This window comes from Danio rerio, chromosome 17 (assembly GCF_049306965.1).
Source record: "Danio rerio strain Tuebingen ecotype United States chromosome 17, GRCz12tu, whole genome shotgun sequence".
Classification (NCBI taxonomy): Eukaryota; Metazoa; Chordata; class Actinopteri; order Cypriniformes; family Danionidae; genus Danio; species Danio rerio.
Genome location: NC_133192.1, coordinates 56,166,129 through 56,187,500, shown reverse-complemented (window position 1 = coordinate 56,187,500; position 21,372 = coordinate 56,166,129). Strand labels below are relative to the sequence as shown.

The 21,372-nt window shown below is 38.7% G+C and overlaps 1 protein-coding gene across 20 annotated transcripts in view; it reads right to left on the bottom strand.

Moving 5' to 3' along the window:
* Positions 1-13,700: 13,700 nt before the first annotated feature.
* vps39 (VPS39 subunit of HOPS complex) overlaps positions 13,701-21,372 on the bottom strand; it is a 39,592-nt gene continuing 31,920 nt past the window's right edge. For 2 of the 20 annotated variants that reach the window (XR_012392791.1, XR_012392798.1), the window contains exons 22-27: positions 19,781-19,915; positions 18,283-18,374; positions 16,968-17,074; positions 16,388-16,441; positions 15,504-15,557; positions 13,701-14,137 (exon numbers count right to left, since the gene is read on the bottom strand). Coding sequence is in view for 3 of the 20 variants with exons in the window: in XM_005158918.5 (XP_005158975.1) it covers positions 16,996-17,074; positions 18,283-18,374; positions 19,781-19,915 (306 nt within the window). In the remaining 17 variants the exon portion in view is untranslated. 20 annotated transcript variants of the gene reach the window in all.

The following is a 21,372-nucleotide window of genomic DNA, read 5'->3' as shown; positions in this document are numbered from 1 at the left end:
AATTCACAATTGCAATAATTCTGACTTTATATCTCGCATTTCTGAGAAATAAAGTTGAAATTATAAGTTAGAAAGTCAGAATTGTGCTATAAAATTCACAATTTCAATAATTCGGACTTTATATCTCACAATTTTGATAAATGAAGTTGAAATTACAAGTTAGAAAGTCAGAAGTATGCTATAAAATTCACAATTGCAATAATTCTGACTTTATATCTCGCATTTCTGAGAAATAAAGTTTAAATTATAAGTTAAAAAGTCAGAATTATGTTATAAAATTCACAATTGCAATAATTCTGACTTTATATCTCGCATTTCTGAGAAATAAAGTTGAAATTATAAGTTAGAAAGTCAGAATTGTGCTATAAAATTCACAATTTCAATAATTCGGACTTTATATCTCACAATTTAGATAAATAAAGTTGAAATTACAAGTTAGAAAGTCAGAAGTATGCTATAAAATTCACAATTGCAATAATTCTGACTTTATATCTCGCATTTCTGAGAAATAAAGTTTAAATTATAAGTTAGAAAGTCAGAATTATGCTTTAAAATTCACAATTGCAATAATTCTGACTTTATATCTCGCAATTCTAAGAAATAAAGTTGAAATAACAAGCTAGACAGTCAGAATTATGCAATAAAAATTCGCAATTGCAAGAATTCTGACTTTATATCTTGCATTTCTGAGAAATAAAGTTGAAATCACAAGATAGAAAGTCAGAAGTATGCTGTAAAATTCGCAATTGCAATTATTCTGACTTTATATATCGCAATTCTGAGAAATAAAGTTGCATGCATGATATAAACTCCTAAATGTGAGTCGGTTACAATTGCGAGTACAAAGACAGAATTCTGACTGTATATCTCATAATTCTGAGAAATAAAATCACAGTTTGCGTGAAACAAACACAACAGCGAGAAAAAAGTCTTTATTAAAAAATCTCAATTATAAAGTGATTTCCTGTTGTAGACGCTGACCTTAAATGGAGGACGAATTGCATTATAAGAAATAACAGAGAAACAATAGGCTTTTGGGTGAATCAAACAGCATAAAGCTTAGTTTCCGGACAGTCTTTCAAACGCAATTCAGTTTTAGAGCAAATAGTCCAAATGGCATCAATTAAAGAAGGTATAATCCATACAAATAAATGGACAATATAAAATAAAATAAAAGTCCTTTTTGAAAGCATGATAAACAACAACTTTTTTTGTTGTTAAATCCTCCAAAAGCCTAAAAGTACGATCTTTGGAAGTCCGTTTTGCCACTAAATAAATAAATAAACATTTTTTAGTTTAAAGCCAAATGTACCTATTCAGAATCAGATTAGCTTTTGATATTCTTTATTAAAAGTGGGACTTCTATAGTAGTTTTTCTATGAATGTCAATGGCTGCTTACAACATTGTTCAGAAATGAAGTTTAAGTAAGATTTTACACCATTTACCACTGTCTTAATGCCTGCCGATTATTAAAGAGTCCCTATTGTGAGTTTTTGAAAATGCACTTCTATGCAGTGTGCAAGTGAATGAACACATCCAGCTGAGAAATAACGAAATGGTCGACTCAGAGTCGAATAAATGAATCGTGTCGTGTTCGGATCTTTTGCCTGAACATGTTGAAGTTGATACAGTACACCAAAAATGTAGTGCCAGATCTCTTTAAGATATGAACTGTTCATTTGTCACGGTATGTTGACGGACGGAGACAAAAAGGCAAAGGATCCAAGTGCAATTTAATGAGATCGTGCAGATAACAGAAAAACAAGACATCCAAAAATCGAAGTATCAACATAACGATAAACAAACAAAACAAGGAACTACGGCGAGATAAACAAGAACAAGGCTCAGGAACAACATACCAACTATAACAAGACTTACTAGACAAGGTAGACAAACGACTCCGTAACAACAAATGGGTGCAGGGTGTATAAATAGTCCAGGAAATCCAAACAGGAACGGAGACAGCTGGGTGAAAGTGGAAGCCAGGTGTGTGCGCATGGAATGTATGGATATGTAGTTCTGAAACAACTGTAGTTCGCTACTAGAGTTTATTTGCGAACTACAGTGCCACCTAGTGGTCCATGATAGTCATGACATTATTAGCACTTATTGACCTTATTCTAAAATGCGGAAGTGCGCCCGTTTTCGCGATTGTCTTAGAACTTCCGTTTCAGTCGCTTATGGGAGAAATGACAAGGAATAATAAACGGCAAAAAACGGTCAAACTACTTGCTCTACAAACAAATGTTTGCATGACTATACAGACCAAGTAGAATAATACAACAAGGAAATATCAGTTTGCAACATCAAACAGCGAAACAAGCAGTTTTTAATGTCTAAAAATGAATGGAAGTGAATGAGACCGGAAGTCTCGTGCCAAAAAGGTTCAAATGGCTGCGCCCGCTCGTCTGCGGAGAATAAGGTCAATAGGGCCCCATCATACACCCGGTGCAGTGTGGCGCAAGGTGCGGCGCAATAGTCTTTGGTAGTTTCAGCTTGGCGCAAGAGTTGTTTTGAGGCGTTGCGCTACGCTGTTTAAATAGCAAATGCTTTAGCGCTCATTTGTGTGCCCATAGGCGTTCTGGTCTAAAAAGCAAGGCGTTCTAAGGCGCACTGCTGGCGCGTTGCTATTTTGAGAAACTAAAATAGATTTTTCATTAGACCAAAACAAACCCGGTCTAAACTCCGGCGCAGAGTTGCGCCTCGCTTACACACTGCTTAATACACACAAGAGAGCAATAGGCAAATATCTTTACATATGAAAAAATGTAAATATTAAGGATATATAGGATATAATAAGAATAGATATAGGATATAAATATAAAGGATTAAAATATTACAAAACATATTAATTTCTAGCCCACATAAATATGAAAAATCACTGCTTTTATGTCTTCTTCATCTCGGGAGGCTTTTTCAGTTCATTCATAACAATTTGCTTTCGTATAATGTTATTATTATTAGCAGTATTATTTATTATATCCATATTTATATTTGTTTTATTAAAACAAGCTTAGATTTGCCCACCTGTCAGGTTTTAGACCATATGGGGCACAGTATGTGTTTTAGGATATAACTCAGGTTTTTGAGCACACTTCATTATTATTGTTCATTTATTCGTTTGCTGGAAATTAGAACTGAATTTAGAAATAGTTTTGAAACAAATATTTGCGCTTAACAAACGCAATTAATTATTTATAGACTAACTGATGTCTGTGCGTAAAGGTTTCCCTATCCAAGAACGAAAGTGAAAGTAGATCATTTATCTCTCATTCTCACGCAGTAGATCCTCAGTTTAACAGTTTTCTGTTAAACTGTTAACTGTTTGCTTGTGAAATGCTCAGTTTTTCCACTTAGACTTACTTTGCGTCCTGTAAATAGCGAATTCGCTCTTGGCGCAGAGCAGCTGGCTCTTAAAGGGAATGGGAGATGAGACTGTAATTGGTTTATTCTCAAAACACACCTATAACTCATTTTCCCGTCCTTAAATTAGCAAAAATACGTTCTGACACGCCCTGAAAGCATTTGCGCCCTGCGTTTTGCATGGACCGTCAAAATAGAGCCCATAAAGTATGACATCCCTGATCCTACCCAATACGTAAAGCCAAGTACTAACTACTAATTACTAACTATTGATAAGCAGCTAATTACTAGTTTACTGAGCTAAAAGTCCAAAGCTGCAGTCACACTAGAGTTTGAGCGTGCGAAATTCTGTCATTCGGCACTGTGAAAAAGGGGCGGGATTAAACAAGATGATTAGACATTTTAAAAAAAGCCAGTGATTGGTCCATCTTTGTTCACGTTTTGATCCTCGGTTGGTCTCACGCAATCATATGATGCTATTTTGCAGGTCACCAAGCTTGAACTTTTCAACGCAGCGATCTGCGAAACTTGCCGCACGACCTTACGTTTCCAGTAGGGATGTAACAGTATCAGAATTTCACGGTACGGTAATACCTCGGTATGAATGGCACGGTACGGTATTTATTGAGCAATTTACAGGAAAACAAAACTAATGAAAAGACTCGAAAAAAGTGCCAAAAGTACTTATTTACCTTAGCACTGAACATATCAATGACATACAAATTAGCCATCTATCTGTACGTTTCGAAACAGGAACTTTAATTTTTCAATTTTAATAACAAAAAACTATTAAACCATATAAAAAAATAAAGTTTCAATTTAGTATTGTTGAAAACTCATCACATTCAACATTTAATCACTCACTCACTTAGATAGAGATGGCTTTTTAAGGAAAATGATCATATAACTATAATCTGGTGAGAGCTGGGATCTCTGGGCATGTCCCCTGCAACAGAAATAAACCCCTCTCATTTGGGACTGAGGTTTCTGGGACAGAGAGATATGATTTAGCCAAGGTTGACAGCAGTGGGTAACGTTGTGCATTGTCTTTCCACCACTTGAGAGGACAAGCCATGAGTGAGATAGAGGTCTCTTTGCGGTACAAGTCAATGTCTGCATCAATCTAACAAGTGTGCTGTGTTCTGCAGTCCCCATGACTGTTATTAGTCGTATTCCCCGACTTATATTTCACCACAGTCTGGCAGTGCCTGCATACAGTTTTTTTCTTTGTCTGTCACCTTTTCTCCTTTTTCGTAACTTTTTAGAAAGAAACTGAAATGCTTCCACACATCCTATTTAAAACCCGCTTTAGGTTCGATCATTTCCAGCTCTTTTTCTTCCCCGCTACTAGCAACACACTCCATTTCCACATTACTGGATCTGTAGTGACAACAGACCGCAAAGGATGATGGCCACGCCTAGGCTGATGGGAATTGTAGTTCCCGCTACCTCCCGTTCGCTTCATTCGCCTGAGCAAACTTTTCTCAGAAATATAGTTTTATTGAGTCATGCGCCTACGGCAATATTGAAAAAAATTACTATTGCGGTATGACGGTATTTACAATATTGTTACATCCCTAGTTTCCAGTCTGACGCATTTGCGCGTGTATGAATGGATGTCTATGGGGAGAAAAGTGCAGTGTGACCGCAGCTGTAGCTACTAGCTTGAATTGTACTTTAAAATAAGTGTGACCAGAAATTGAAAACAGTTTAGAACCACCTGAGTGTGAGTAAATGAAGAGGAAAGTTCTACTTTTGGGTGAACTGTCCCTTAAGCATTACATAAAGACGCTTTAATTAATTTAGATGAGGCTTTCATTCCACAAAGAAGGATTCATCATAGAAAAGATAAGTACAAGAAGTTTCAGCCACTGTTCGAAAAAATAAGCCAGATGCACACTTTGCATGTCTCAGTGCCAACTGAGTAACATTGAAACACTACAGTCTACCTGAGCACTGATCATGTTCATCTCTTTGTGTACTGTAAATGAAATAGAAACCCAAACACATTTGATCGATTTCAATGGATACCCGTTTTTAATGAACTTAATTCAAATTTTTTTATTAAAAAAATCTAAATACAGCTTTTCTTGTAATAGGCTTTTATTTTGTTTTATTATCTGCTCTAATGTTAAAAAACAAAACAAGAAGGACTCTAAGCGTGCCGTGTTTGTGCAGCAAGCCATTAGCAGAAAGTTGCTGGCGCAGCACACTGTTGCCATGACAAACACACTCAGTGTTTCTGAGAGTCTGTCTGGTGCCAAGAAGAGAAAAAAAGCGCTCTATCCTAACGCAGCGGCGAAATATTCCATTAGAACGATTACATCACCATCAGAACTATTGTATTAGAACACTCAAGGTCAGCTACGTTCAAAGAACACTACACACTTTTAATTTTGGAAATAGTCTCATTTTACAACTCCACTACAGTTAAACAGATGAGTTTGACCCATTTTGACTTTTCAAGTCATCTCTGGGTCTGACAGGAGCACTTTTAGCTTAGCTTAGCATAGATACTTGAAACAGATTAGACCATTAGCATCTTGTTTAAAATGACTAAAGAGTTTCGATATATTTCCTGTTTAATGCTTGACTCTTCGTTAGTTACATTATGTACTAAGACTAATATGGTCTGTGCTGTGCAGATGACCAGCCTAGCCAGACTGAGAGCCCAGCCAAAATCAGCTATGTCCAGCTTGAGCCAGACTGGTAAAGCTGGTTTTAGATGGATTAAGCTGGTCATTTTCCAGCCTGACCAGCAAAGACCAGGCTGGAAATGGCTGGAAACCAGCCTGGAAGTGGCCAAAACCCCTCTAAAACCAGGCTGGTAGACCAGCTAAAACCAGCCAACCAGCCTAGGCTGGTTTGTGCTGGATTTTTCAGCAATGAGATCATAAATGAGAGTTCTTAGCCATATCGGCCTAGAAAATAGCAACTTTTCATTTTCTGTCAGTCTCAGTACCTGATGTAACTACAGATGAGTCAAGTTTTTAATAGAAAAATTGTGAAAATTAGCAAGATGCTATCAGTCTAATTCGATTCAGTAATCTAAGCTAGCTTCCGCCAGACATAGAGATCAGCCAAATGGATCTAAAAATGGTGAATTTCAACTGTTTAACTCAAGGGGAGCTGTAAACCGAGCCTATTGGCAAAGAAATAAAAAAAGAAAGAAGAATCGAGTGTTCGTTTGACCTGAACAGTACCAGATCAATTCTGTGGCTTTGCGCTGTCGTTCAGGTTGACTCTGCAGGTTACAGGTTGTTGCTCATCAGCAGGATTAAACTCCAAACAGCTGCTCTGGCAGTCCGAAGAGTTCTTGTGCTGTTCAGTTCATGTATTTCTCTCCTCACATGAGATCACCCCAGCCCATCAGCAGCTCTCCTAATGTGCCACAGCTGTTTTCCAGACCGTTAAATCAACATTGTGTAATATAAACCAAAGTCAAACTCATGTAGTAAAAGGCTCTGCTCTAATTTACTGATATCTGAGAGAAAACGCCCAGATGTGGATAAATTTGAGTCATGGAAACCTCTTCGAGTCGACATGAAATCAAAATCAAAATGTTGGGCTGCCCTGGCCGGGTTGGAAGAGGTTTGCCAGAGTGTGGTCCATGTAGTTTAAGTGCAAAGTGCACTTGAGCACGAAACTGAAGACGCAACGTCACTTTTAAGGGACTGTTTCACATGGATTCAGTAATCATTTTTACTTTTCAATGAACGCACACTGTCATAGTTTATTAAAGATGCAAACGCCTTGCTGTGCTTCACCTTTCACCTTCAGCAAACTTCCTAATACATGCAGCACAGGGCGGAGTTATCTGTCACTTAGGTTGGGGCTATAAGTCATTTAGGGCGGAGCCATAAGTTCTTTAGGGCAGGGCTATCAGTTATTTAGTGCGGAGCTATCAGTCCTTTAGGGTGGGGCTATCAGTCATTTAGGGCGGAGCAATAAGTCATTTAGAGCAGGGCTATCAGTCCCTTAGGGCGGAGCTATCAGTCATTTATGGCGGAGCTATCTGTCCTTTACGGTAGGGCAATCAGTCATTTAGGGCAGCTATCGGTCCTTTGGGGTGGGGCTATCAGTCCTTTAGGGTGGAGATATCAGTCAATTAGGGCGGAGCTATCTGTCCTTTAGGGTAGGGCTATCAGTCATTGGGGGCGTAGCTATTGGTCTTTTAGGGTGTGGCTATCAGTCCTTTAAGGTGGGGCAATAAGTCATTTAGGGCGGGGCAATAAGTGATTTAGGGCAGGGCTTTAAGTCATTTAAGGCGGAACTATCAGTCCTTTAGGGCTGGGCTATCAGTCACTTAGGGCGGAGCTAGCAGTCATTTATGGCAGAGCTATCTGTCCTTTATGGTAGAGCAATTAGTCATTTAGGGCAGCTATCGGTCCTTTGGGGTGGGGCTATCAGTCCTTTAGGGCAGGGCTATCAGTCACTTAGGGCGGAGCTATCAGTCATTTATGGCGGAGCTATCTGTCCTTTACGGTAGGGCAATCAGTCATTTAGGGCAGCTATTGGTTCTTTGGGGTGGGGCTATTAGTCCTTTAGGGTGGAGATATTAGTCAATTAGGGCTGAGCTATCCGTCCTTTAGGGTAGATCTATCAGGCATTAGGGCGTAGCTATTGGTCTTTTAGGGTGTGGCTATCAGTCCTTTAAGTTGGGCTATCAGTCATTTTTGACGGAACTATCAGTCCTTTTGGGCAGGGCTATCAGTCACTTAGGGCGGTACTATAAGTCATTTAGGATGGAACTATTAGTCATTTAGGGTGAGGCTATTAGTAATTTAGGGTAGAGATATCAGTCCTTTGGAATGGGTCTATCAGTCATTTAATGCGGAGTTATCAGTCCTTTAGGGCGGGGCTATCAATCATTTAGGGTGGAAATATCAGTTATTGAGGGTGGGCTATCAGTCCTTCAGAATGGGGCTATCAGTCCTTTAGGGCGGGGCTATCAGTCACTTTGAGCAGAGCTATCAGTGCATATGTTGTTTGTGCCCGTCTTTCATCCAATCATCAATCTTTCTCGATTTTGTTAGAAACAACCATCTTTCATCAATCCAATCGTTCCCAAAGGACAAAATACTGCACCCTAAATTTTTTTTTTAAGTGGATAAAAGTCAAGACATGAGAAAATAAGGACAATCTTAACTTCCGTTTCATGCCGTCTTTAAAGTGAGATCAAATAATAAAATCTGTGCGAAATCAACATTTACAATGTTGGACCCCTAACAGTATATCTGGGGCCCCTCAAAAGGCGTGGGCTGTTAGAATCATCCTAACTCCCCCCTAGTGGCACCCCTGTTTATGTATATTGCTAGAGTACACTGTTATTGTTTGTGAACAATTAAACTGTGCAAGTCAATCCACTGTGGAAAAAAATCATTTGGTAATCTTCAAGAGCATTTCAGTGTTTAGAGAGGCGGTCCTTCTCTGATGATGTCAGTTTGATGCTTCAGACACAATATTCTTAGCCACGCCTCTCTTACTGTTAGTTTGCTATGAGGGAACGATGCGCAATAAGAAAGCTCCGCCCCCTACTCAATATTCAGCTTGAAGTCCTTCAACATACTGGATCCGAGATTTCCTTCATCGTTCTCCCCTTTCCTCCACAAGCTGAAATCATAAACCAGATCCACCTGATCCTGGAACAGAGTGAACCACATGAACCTCTAATCCCTCTCACAAGCACAGCTGGCATTCACAAGCTTTCTGCCAAAGTCACACAGAGAAACAGCAGAGCTCTTCTATTCTTCTGCTTTTCAGTCTCGTGATCTCAGCTAGTTCATTAGTTCTCACACTCTTTACGTGACTCTCCTCACATATTTCTTTGATCCTGTCCCCTTCAGTGAAGACCCTTTTCGTCAATCTTTTGTGTATTAATTATTAAGACTTATGGACTTGACGCCACTATTTACGTACAGCACGTCATCACATCACACTACTGTAAAAATATCTGTTAAAGATCAGTTCCCATATTTCAATTATAAGCTTGTTTTGCATGCTTTGAGCCCGGGGCTCCCTCACATTTGCAAGGTGAGAGGGGAGTTTGAGCTCAGGTAGATCTCGAGAACTCCCCTGCTGTAGCAGCTAATGAACAGATAGTGAGTGCTCTTAAGAGATAACTACTTACTAGGAGCATGTCTATGGTGCCGATTTGGATTAGTCAATTAACTTAAGCTGCATGTTTTTGGACTGTGGGAGGAATCCGGGGAACCTGGAGGGAAACCTAATCATATTTAAGCATTTTGACTTATTTTATGTTAATAACATGTTCAGTTTACAGTAAATTATAGATGTGTATAACAACTTTTTAGCCATTCTACTTGATATAACTGCAAAGATCACATGATGCAAATGAAATCAGGATAAAATATTGTTCATTTGTTCACTATGTGATTAATGAAATATTCAGTTTTCCTTTTGTAATTGTGGTAATAGTATAGGGTTTTGTTCACGAGTGAGGGAAGGGAACATGAGATTGGTGCAGCGGCAACAGTAATGCGGTCGATGTACCGGTCCGTTATGGTGAAGAAGGAGCTGAGCCGAAAGGCAAAGCTCTCGATTTACCGGTCAATCTACGTTACTACCCTCACCTATGGTCATGAGCTTTGTGTCATGACCGAAAGGACAAGATCTCGGATACAAGCAGCCGAAATGAGTTTCCTTCGAAGGGTGGCAGGGCGCACTCTTATGGATAGGGTGATGAGCTCTGTCACCCGGTAGGAGCACAAAAGTAAAGCTTCTCCACATCGTTTCGGATGCCTCCTGGATGCCTACCTAGGGAGGTGTTTCAGGCATGTCCCACCGGGAGGAGGCCTCGGGGAAGACCCAAGGACACGCTGGAGGGACTATGTCTCTCGGCTGATCTGGGAACGCCTTGGGATCCCCCCGGAGGAGCTGAAGGAAGTGTTTACGGAGAGGTAAGTCTGAGGTTCTCTCCTAAGACTGCTGCCCCCGCGACCCGGCCCCGGAAAAGCGGCAGAAAATGAATGAATGAATGGTATTAGTATTGACGGTTTACACATTCAAAATTTAAATATTGGTGATTTTTTTTTAAAGAAAAACAATGAGTTTGACTTGCCAAAACATGTTTTTTGAAGCTCACGGTCACATCTTATGCTGCTTTCTCAGTTACAAAACGCAACGCAAAAAAAAAGTTGCTATCTGATGTAGGGCCATTGGGCCAAGCTTCTGATTGGGTGGGGCCGGGCCTGTTTATTTTCCATCATTATAATTCAAAGACAATTCAAAGAATACCTGCACAGTTACGACAGTATCTTCTCATGTGGTAAATGCTGTTCAAAGTCATAGATATATACACTAGATGTCGCATAGGGACCCTGAGCATGTGTCAATAGCGCCGCCACATTGGTACAGTGCTCCCAGGACAAATGTCATTTAACCGCACTAGTCAAGACAGTGTTATTACGTGAAGATGCGGGACTTTAGCGCTGTCTACGGGTGTAGTAACGAGCAAACAAAGAAAACAAAGCACAAAGGCAGAACATTTCATAGGTAATATTAACTTTTTTTCTGTTTTTGTATGTTCAAATTTAGCTGGGAGGGTGAATAGTACATTTCTGTGCACACAAACACAAGCTTTTAGTCAGGAATGTAAGTGCGGTCACTGATCCATCAATGTAGAAAAGTGATGTAAAATTATAATTTTCGTAATTAGAAAAAAAAAATTACATACTGACATCCTGGAAAATTCCCGATCATAGATATATGTGTATATGTGTATTTCTCTGGCTTTAGGTGGCCACAGTCCTCCACTGTTCCTTGGTCCCGCATTCATTTCAAAGGAGCGCTACCCTGTAGCAAGATGGCGGCGGTATTGACGCATCCCGTCCAATAGACAACAATAGGCCAGGCGACATCTAGTGTATATATCTATGGTTCAAAGTGAGAAACATTGAAATAAAATCAAACCACTTCCCACTATAAATACAGCTTCTTCACATTTGTGCGAGCAGCAGCCTTCAAACGCAACAAACACACAGAGTTTTGGTGAAATCAATACTTGTTTTTTTTTGTTTCTGCCTGAGATCATTGGCTCGTCCTCGCTGTGACTCATAAGGATGAGGGTTCTGCTCTGTTGTGCTGCTTAAGCTAACAATGTTTTGTTAGCTTGTTGTCCTTGGCTTTTAAGCTTAGCCTGTGACCTGATCACTGCCAATTGCGCAACCTGAGCTGACTGGTTTAAGACACTGTTGGTCAGAATCAGGATAATTACAGTTGACTAAAACTAGAATCATACCATAGAACTATTTTTTTTTTATTAGTAGGCATTTGACGGCACAGTGGCTCAGTGGTTAGCACTGTCGCCTCACAGCAAGAAGGTTGCTAGTTCGAACCCGGCTGGGTCAGTTGGCATTTCTGTCTAACTAAATTGGCAGTGGTGTGTGTGTGTGTGTGAATGTGAGAGTGTATTCCCAGTACTGGGTTACAGCTGTAAGGGCATCTGCTGTGTAAAACATATGCTGTATATGTTGGCGGTTCATTCTGCTGTGGAGACCCCTAATGAATAAAGGGACTAAGCCAAAGGAAAGGTCTTTCTCATATCAACTGACATTAACAAATTGAACATAACCTGTTCTTGTCTTTGTCATGACAACCCGACTTTACCAAGATGACATAATTTGTCATAAATCCGTCATAAACATGATGGTTATAAAGCTATTATAATGGTAACACTTTACAATAAGGTTCATTAGTTAATGCATTTACTAACATGACCTAATCATGAACAACACATGTCAGGGCTCGAAATTGCGACCATTTTGGTCGCATATGCGCCCGAAAATTAATCTATGCGACCTCATAATATATCTGGGAGCATTAGTGCGACTGCAGATAATGGTTGTAGTGCGACCTGTTTTGATTTTTTGTAAAAACGTGCTGAATCGCTCTTCCCTGCCGCTATATTGGTTCATATTAGCTGTCTATCACTCAAGGTATTCCGCTGTCAGATGACAGGGAAGGAGCTTTTATGACCACGGGAAATACAAACGGCTGAAGAGTAAAAACTTAAAGCACACAGGTTTGCAAACCCCACCTAAAGTTGAGGCGCAGATGAGAGCGATCACGACACGTCACGTGGTGAATAATGATCCGCCAGCTGAGATCAATCGAGTACGCGCTTCTTGGAGAAGGCGCCCGAATCTCCATGCGTTGCATTCACTGCGTGTTCAGCGCAAATGTCCGCTAAAAGTCAAATCTAATACTGTACATATCATCGCCAAAGAAGCTCGCCTTTACTAAGTTTACACTGAAACTGCGGCTCATAACAAAGACCAGTATTGGGCCGGTGGTCAGCGCAAGAATCCTGCTCTGCCTGCTCATAAATTGGGTCGGCTGACTCGCCTGCTTTTCCACTAACACAGAAACATGAAGATCAGCTCAGACTGAACATTTAAATTGACTGAAACCAAAACTTCTAAAGAGTGATAGAAGTGAGACTTTACTTTCTTTCTTTTGTCTATTCTTGTTTGAGGTGTATATTATTTTTATATTTATTTACTGATGACTGCTTTGCAGCTTTCAGCATTGCATTGAATGATTTATTATAATCTTTTGTTTGTTTTGTAGCAGAAATATTATTTATTAAATTGACAGGCATAAAAACAGCAGTACAAAATAAATATTTCTTACTGCAATGCTTCATTTTTGTTTGATGCAAACTATACAATTATTTTTCATAAAGTAACAGACTTTTTATAGCAGATAACCTACATTCATGCACATTCAAGGCAGCATCATAATGAAAAATGGAATTCATTGTTACTATTATTGTCATTTTTTTATCATCATTAATATTCTATGGCCTAATTATTAGACATTAATTTTGGAATTATTGCACACAAATATCAATGTCTTCGCAGCATTAGTTAGATAGTTGTTTCTGGTTTTTGTCAGTCCTATTAATGTTGTTTTAAAATACAATAAATCCCTTAAAAAACAATTTGCAGCTGTGCTCATTCATTTTTGGTGGGTGCTCCTAAATTTTTTCTGGTGCTCCTAAAATTTTTTTGGTGCTCCTAAATATTTGAAGTTGGGAGCACCAGTGCTACCAAGTAAAAAAGTTAATTTCGAGCCCTGCATGTACAGCATTTATTAATCATAATTGAACATTTACTAATGCATTATTAACATTCTATTCCGTGTTTGTTAACATTAGTTAATGCACCGTGAGTTAACATGAACTAACAATGAACAACTGAATTTTCATTAACTAACGTTTACTAACATGAACAAATACTGTAGTAGATGTATTGTTCATTGTCCGCCTTCGGTGAGAACGCACAGTTACAGTCCAAAGAAATGACAAGCAGCATAAGAGAAGAAACCTTTATTAGATTGCTCTTCCAGCTCAGATTTAAATGAACAGTCTATACATTCGCATTCGTGTAGCGAGAGTGAGCTTTCTCTCGAGCAACAGTCCAGCTCGTGCTCTACACAGGACAGAAAGCACGAGTGTTAAACAGACAGACGCATTAGGAAGCCACACGACTGCACACATAGGTGAAACATTCCTCAACAGGTTTAGACGGTGTGTTAATAATAAATAAAAGCCACTCAAGTAACGAAAAGAAAGAAAATACTGAGATTGTAAAGTCGCTGCTCCGCTCCTCATTCAGACACACAAACCGGTTTTAATGGCTTTATTAAAGGGATAGTTCACCCAGAAATAAAAATGCTTGACATTATCTACTCATCCACTGCTTGGTCCAAACCGTTTCTTTCTTCTTGATGAACACAAAGGAAGATATTCTGAAGAACGATAGGGGAAAAAAAGGCATTGATTTGTGTTGTATTTTCATATACGGATTCATCAGAATATCTTTTGTGTTCAACAGGACTTCATAAAAACTATTTGTGTAAGAAAAATGTTGATTTTTAGGTGAACTGTCCCTTTAAATGCTAACATGATAGATCTGTGAGCTCCATGCCCTGTACAAATATCCATAAATTAGCTTCTTTTTCTGTAATTGGTTTTGTTTTTACATTTATGGATGCTTTTAAATTCCACTATTGGACCTCAATCTGTTAAAATCAACAACTGTTGATTGTTGATTGATGTTGAAAAGTTGAAAAAAGTGATTTTATTGACATTTTTATAAGTTATAAGTGAAATATTGTCTTTATCGGTGTTGTAAATTACAATATAAAACTGATAATAGTACTTTTTTTGTTATTTTACAGACTTGCAGATAGTATTTCTTATACGAGATATTGTTTTGAACTATTAAAATGTCAATAACCGTAACTTTGTTAAAGCACAGAGTAAAATTTTCAACATTAATAGCCGACAGAGCAGAAATCAAGCTCCCATAATGCAATTAACATCCTTAAATAAACAAAATACGGAAACTGTTAAAGAGACAGTTCACTCAAAAATGAAAACTCGATCATCATTTACTCACCCTTCAGTTCATCCAAACCTCTGTTGAACACAATAGAAGAATGTTGGAAATAAACAGCCAGTTTTTGACTTATAGTATTTCTTTTCCTACTGTTGAAGTCTACAGCTGCGTTTATTCTTCAAAATTCCTCGGAATATCTTCTTTTGTGTTCAACAGAAATTCATGAAAGCCATTTTTGTGAGGGACAATGTTGATTTTTGGGTGAACTGTCTCTTTAATTGCTAACATGATGAATCTGCGAGCATCCATGCTGTAAAATTATATATATACATTCATAAGTTAGCATTTTTTCCAGTATTTTTGACATTTATTGATGCTTTTAAATGACATTATTGGACCTCAATTTTTAACCAACAAATTCTGATGTTGAAAAGTTCAAATAAAAAGTGATTTTACTGACATTTGTATTAGTTTGAAGTGAAATACTGTCAACATCAGTGTTGGAAATTCTGATATAAAAATGATAATAGTACTTTTTCTGTTAATTTACAGACTTGTATATATTATTTCTTATAGAAATTATTTGTTTCAAACCATTAAAATGTCAATAACAGAGACTTTGTTGAAACACAGAGTTGAATTTTCAACATCAATAGTCGACAGAGAAGATATCAGGCTCCCATGATGCAATTAACATCCTCAAATAAACATAATATGGAACTGTTAAAGGGACAGTTCACCAAAAAATCTCAACTCGATCATCATTCACTCACCCTTCAGTTCATCCAAACCTCTGTTGGACACAAAGGAAGATACTCTAAAGAATGCTGGAGGGAAAAAAACAGCAGATTTTTGACTTGCATTGTATTTTGTTCCTACTGTGGAAGTCAACGGCTGCTATTATTCCTCAACATTCCTCATCATCTTCTTTTGTGTTCAATAGAATTTCATAAAAACTATGTGAGGGAGAAAAATGCAGATTTTTGGGTGAACTGTCTCTTTAAATGTTAACATGGCTGATCTGCGAGCATTCATGCACTGTAAATTACCCTTTTCCCATCGTATTTGTTTTGTTTTTACATTTATGGATGCTTTTAAATTCCATTATTGGACCTCAATCTGATAACAAACAACTTTTAATGTTAAAAAAAGTGATTTTACTGACATTTTTATTAGTTTGGAGTCAAATACGGTCTATATTGGTGTCTCAATTACAATTTAAACTGATAATAATACTTCTTCGGTCATTTTCTGTTTTTACATTTATGGATGCTTTTAAATTCCATTATTGGACCTCAATCTGTCAACAAACAACTTTTAATGTTAAAAAAAGTGATTTTACTGACATTTTTATTAGTTTGGAGTCAAATACGGTCTATATTGGTGTCTCAATTACAATATTAAACTGATAATAATACTTCTTCGGTCATTTTCTGACTTTTATTCATTATTTCTTATACAACATTTTGTTTCATACTATTAAAATGTCAATAACCGTAACTTTGTCGACTATTGATGTTGAAAATTTTACTCTGTGCTTTAACAGAGCAGAAATCAAGCTCCCATAATGCAATGAACACCCTTCAATGAACAAAATACAGAAACTGTTAAAGAGACAGTTCACGCAAAAATGAAAATTCTGTCATCATTTACTCACCTTTCACTTCATCCAAACCTCTGTTGGACACAAAGGAAGATACTCTGAGGATTGCTGGAGGGAAAAAAACAGCCACTTTTTGACTTGCATTGTATTTTTTCCTACTACAGAAGACAAACAACCAGCATCCATCAAAAACAAACTCAAAAATTTAGATTTTGGGGTGAACTATCCCTTTAAGTAATGGATATTTGTTTCCACAGTGTGTGCCGGAGCTGCCCTCTGTGTAGACGGGCCACATTAAGGTTTGTGTCTGGTGTCTGATTTCATCTTAAGTGAAGCCGAGTGGCGCAGAAGAACAGTCCTGTGAGCCTGCAGGTGAGCGCAAACACTAAAAGCCATCAGACAAAAAGCGTCGCGTTGGATGAAAAGGTGCACTGTGAGTAAAGCGCACACACAGGAGGTTTCCTCAGGGGGAGGAAAAAGCTACCGATCTGTGTTGTGCATTTAGGCAAGCTTACAAATCTGAATTGGCTTCATAGTTTTTGGAAGTTGATTAACGAGACCAGACTGACGAGTGGTCTTTGGCGTTTTAGGGTAAAGTCAGATCCAGACAGAAAGCGGAGAGAGAGAGATTTACTTCAGGTCGGTCTGGACTCTTTCTGCTGTTACTCTGCTGGACATGTGTTGCGATCTTTACAGCAGAAGTAGTGGACCACCACACCGTTTGGATACCTGGCAAAGGCACTGGACACAAAGAGTGACAGAAAAATCAGGATTAATTCAGTATCTCCTCAAACTGCTTACACACATCCTGGTTTATATGCTAACTAGTAACCCAGCAGTGCAAGTAAATTGTGTTTATGAGACCTTAAAGGTGCTTTATATAAGTTTCTGACACTTCTAAAATAGAAAAATACCTTTATATGTTTGCAGATTTTTCAGAAACATGTTAAGTAAACATGTTTTTTTTATCTGGAAAACAACACTGAATCTTTGTCCATATTGTCATGACCGTTAACCAACTGAGTGTCGCACCCCTGTGATTGCAAGTAACAGTACAATGGCGAACATGTCAAGTATAAAAGCCTCCGCAACTCTCGGCTGTACGTGCACAGTGGAGAAGTTAATAACAACTGGACATTAATAACTGGAATGGTTGGGTTTAGGGTTGGGGAAGATGTAGACATTAATAACTGGGATGTGGTTGGGTTTAGGGTTGGGTAAGGCGTAGAGTTTAACAACTGTGATGGTTGGTTTTAGGGTTGGGGAAGGCATAGACATTGATAACTGGGATGGTTACGTTTAGTGTTGGGAAAGGTGTAGACATTAATAACTGTGACAGTTGGGTTTAGGGTTGGAGTAGATGTAGGCATTAACAACTGATGGTTGAAAATGTAGATGTTAATAACTGTAGTGGTTGGGTTTAGGGTTGGGGAAGACGTAGACATTAATAATGGTGACGGTTGGGTTTAGGGATGAGGAAGACGTAGACATTATTAACGGTGACGGTTGGGTTTAGGGTTGGGGAAGACGTAGACATTAATAATGGTGACGGTTGGGTTTAGGGTTGGGAAAGACGTAGACATTATTAACGGTGACGGTTGGGTTTAGGGATGAGGAAGACGTAGACATTATTAACGGTGACGGTTGGGTTTAGGGTTGGGGAAGACGTAGACATTAATAATGGTGACATTTGGGTTTAGGGTTGGGGAAGACGTAGACATTAATAATGGTGACGGTTGGGTTTAGGGTTGGGGAAGACGTAGACATTATTAACGGTGACGGTTGGGTTTAGGGTTGGGGAAGACGTAGACATTTTTTAACGGTGACGGTTGGGGAAGTTGTAGAGGTTAACAACTGTTTGAATGCACTTCAATACAGTGACATAAAACACCCGCACGCCCGCACACACGCCCGCACACACGCCCACACGCACGCACACACACACACACCTGTTTCCAATCTTCTTCTTGCACACTCTGCAGGTCTTCTCGTCTGTGATCACACACTTCACCTGCTGGTGAAAGATACGCTCCTCCTGCACCTAAACACACAACACAACAATTAAGATGTCCTGTAATTATGCCTTGTCACTCTTTTTGAATGTTAGTCAGTGTAGAGTGTATGTTTCTAACATACACTGTGTTTTTTTCTAAAAAAAAATTTCTAAAAGGTTACAAATCTCAAGTTCCCTCCGATGGAGATATTTGTTTTTAAATTTACAATACATTTAAGAATTACAACGAACAGCTCAATGAACAACAAGTGTTGTTTTTCAAGGTTTTACTGATCAGTTTTTCTGTCAGTAAATTGAAATTCGTTTGGTTGGAGAGAGGGGAGGGGCAAAACCATTTTTTTTGGCAACTTGCCATGTCAATGTGTGGAAAAAGCACAATCCTCTTGACCAATATTATCTGCTCAAATTTATTAAAATGTAAAACATTAGATATTAATGTTTTCAATGTTTACATTAGACGTCTTAATGTAAAACAAAATATGTGTAAGAGGACATTTTTTGTTAATAATTATTATTAGACCATATTAGTTGATCTATTAAGCGGAGAGATCAGAACTGCTGGATTTACAGCATGTAAACTCATCAACTACTTACAGAACACATAAAAGCAAGTATTTGTTTAACTTGCAGAATAACAGAGTAAACATTCTAGTTTCCTAAAAAGTGTCTATCTTTTTTTAGGAAACAATGCCATCTCCGGTAGGGTTGTCACGATACTGGAATCCGGTATCAATTGGTACTGAATTTTAAAAACATCCATTTCCTGCTAACATTTGAGCACTACTGAGCACGTTCGTAAACAGCGCTGACTGGCCATTGTGTTCACGTGCTCAACAGAAAGGACTGTGATTGGCTCTGAAGGTCATCAGTTCACTAAACTCACTGCTGATTACTGAGTGTAACCACAGATACAGGGACACTGGAGCCTTTCAACGTCACTGAATTCGATGAATCCCGGCTTTAAAATGCTCTCAGTGGTGAGTTCGGTGAACTGATGACCTTCACAGCCAATCACAGAAATTTCTGTTGAGCACGTGAACACAATAGCAAATCAGCGCTGTTTAAGAAATGGCCGTTTTTAAAATTTCATTATTGATTGGTACCAAATTCCAGTTTCATATCCCGACTCTGAGTTATTTTGGGAAAAGTTTTCTTGTTTTCTGCAGTTAAGGTTTTAAATTTAACCAGTTGTCTACTATATTTGGTTGTGTAAGTATTTACTTGTTTATCAGTTCTCAACTTTCAAATTCATAAAGCTACTGTATATATATAAAACATGACATGAGACAATGCTAAAAACCTCACTGCACAAAATTAGGATTTGATTTCTAAAGATTCAGATTGAAGTCACACCAGTATCCACAGTTTTAAAATGATGACAGCAATTGCACAGAAAACCAAACCAAAAGTGTTGACTACACGAGTGTACAAACCCGCAGGAACTCGGCCTGTAGAAGGCTCTTCAGGACCTGGTCGAAGCGCTTGCGTCCAGCCTTCTCCTCCAGCACGCTCTCCAGAAACACCTGGATCTCTCGGATCTGTGTGTTGGCTGGCAGCAGGTTTATGGCCTGATGACAGACAAAGAGAGGAATTTAAACACAATGAGTCTGCATGCCACGGATTCTGCGTGAGGTTTGGAAAGTCCTGCTCAGAAATCTGGAACTTAATCTGCCTGCAAAATGACTGACAGATGTTTACCTCACAATAATCACAATAGTTGACAGCAGAAAGAGTCTCATTTAACAATATGTCTAACTTGCATCCAAAAGGAACTTTTCTTTTAAAAGACTCTAGCGTTTAACAGTTGAATTTTACCATTTTTGAATAAATTTAGCTAATCTCTATGTCTGGCAGAAACACTTTTAGCTTAGTATAGATCTAAAAATTTGATTAGACCTTTAGCATCTCACTCCAAAGAGTTTCAATAATTTAAAGGGCCATGAAACCCCCTCGTTTCAGCAGGGTGTTTTCACACCTCTACTTTGGAAAAAGTCAGAAAAGTGGGCGTGTCCAGCTCTGTTTAGGGGGGAGTGTCGGAGGAAGAAAAGCGGCTTGGTATGGGAGTGTCTATTTGGGCACGCTAAATTTCAGAGTCAAAACACACACCCACAGCGGACAATGTGACTGTGTTTACATGGACATCTGTAGTCGAATTATTTGCCAAATTATTAAATGGTGGACTTTAACTGCAGTTTGGCTCTTTCATTCAGGGAATTCATTAATGTCCCTCCTGACAAACGTGATATTTGATTCGAGGATCTGCTCTAAGCGTGTATTTTTCATGCAATGTTTGATACCGCACGGCGAATGAGAGAAAAAAAACCTCTGCATTTCCCGGAAACTTAGATGCACACGGCAGGTAGCGTCAGAAAGCCGCGTGTGTTATTCCGGTCACAAAATCCAACACGAGGTTATAGTTTGGTTGTAACTGTTAGTGCTAACTATTGTACTCTGTGCAATAGTTTGTTTGATACGAATAAAATACGAACTGAATAAACAAAAAGCACTGCTCGCTCACTTACCAAATCTGTAGAGACAGGACAATCACCAGCAACTAGAGCCGCGTCTTTATTAAGAGGAGACTACAATCTGGATCTCAGCGTTTGCAGATGAGAACAGCTCTCAGGTAAACAATAATCCTCCTTAGACACGTAAGTTATTGTTGTCGATCGTCGCGTACACTGTTAATCCACACGTGACTCTGAGCTCTCACAGAGAGAAAATGAAAACAAAACTTCACTGCAGCAAACTATAAAAGCAACACTTCACGCTTGTTTTGCCAACACAACGTGGCGTCTCTGTCGTCTAAACACTGTGACAGTAATGAATATTAATGAAATTGCACAATGGAGCGCGCTGATTGGTTTGAACCAAGCCTTACTCATGCATTAATGCAACACACTGTAAGACGTAATAAGACACACTCTGGCACAGACGCCCAGTCTGCACGCTGGAATACACGCTATTATGTCATGACCGTGACGCAGCTTCAAAAATTCGTTTCAAACAGGAAGTACGAATTTGC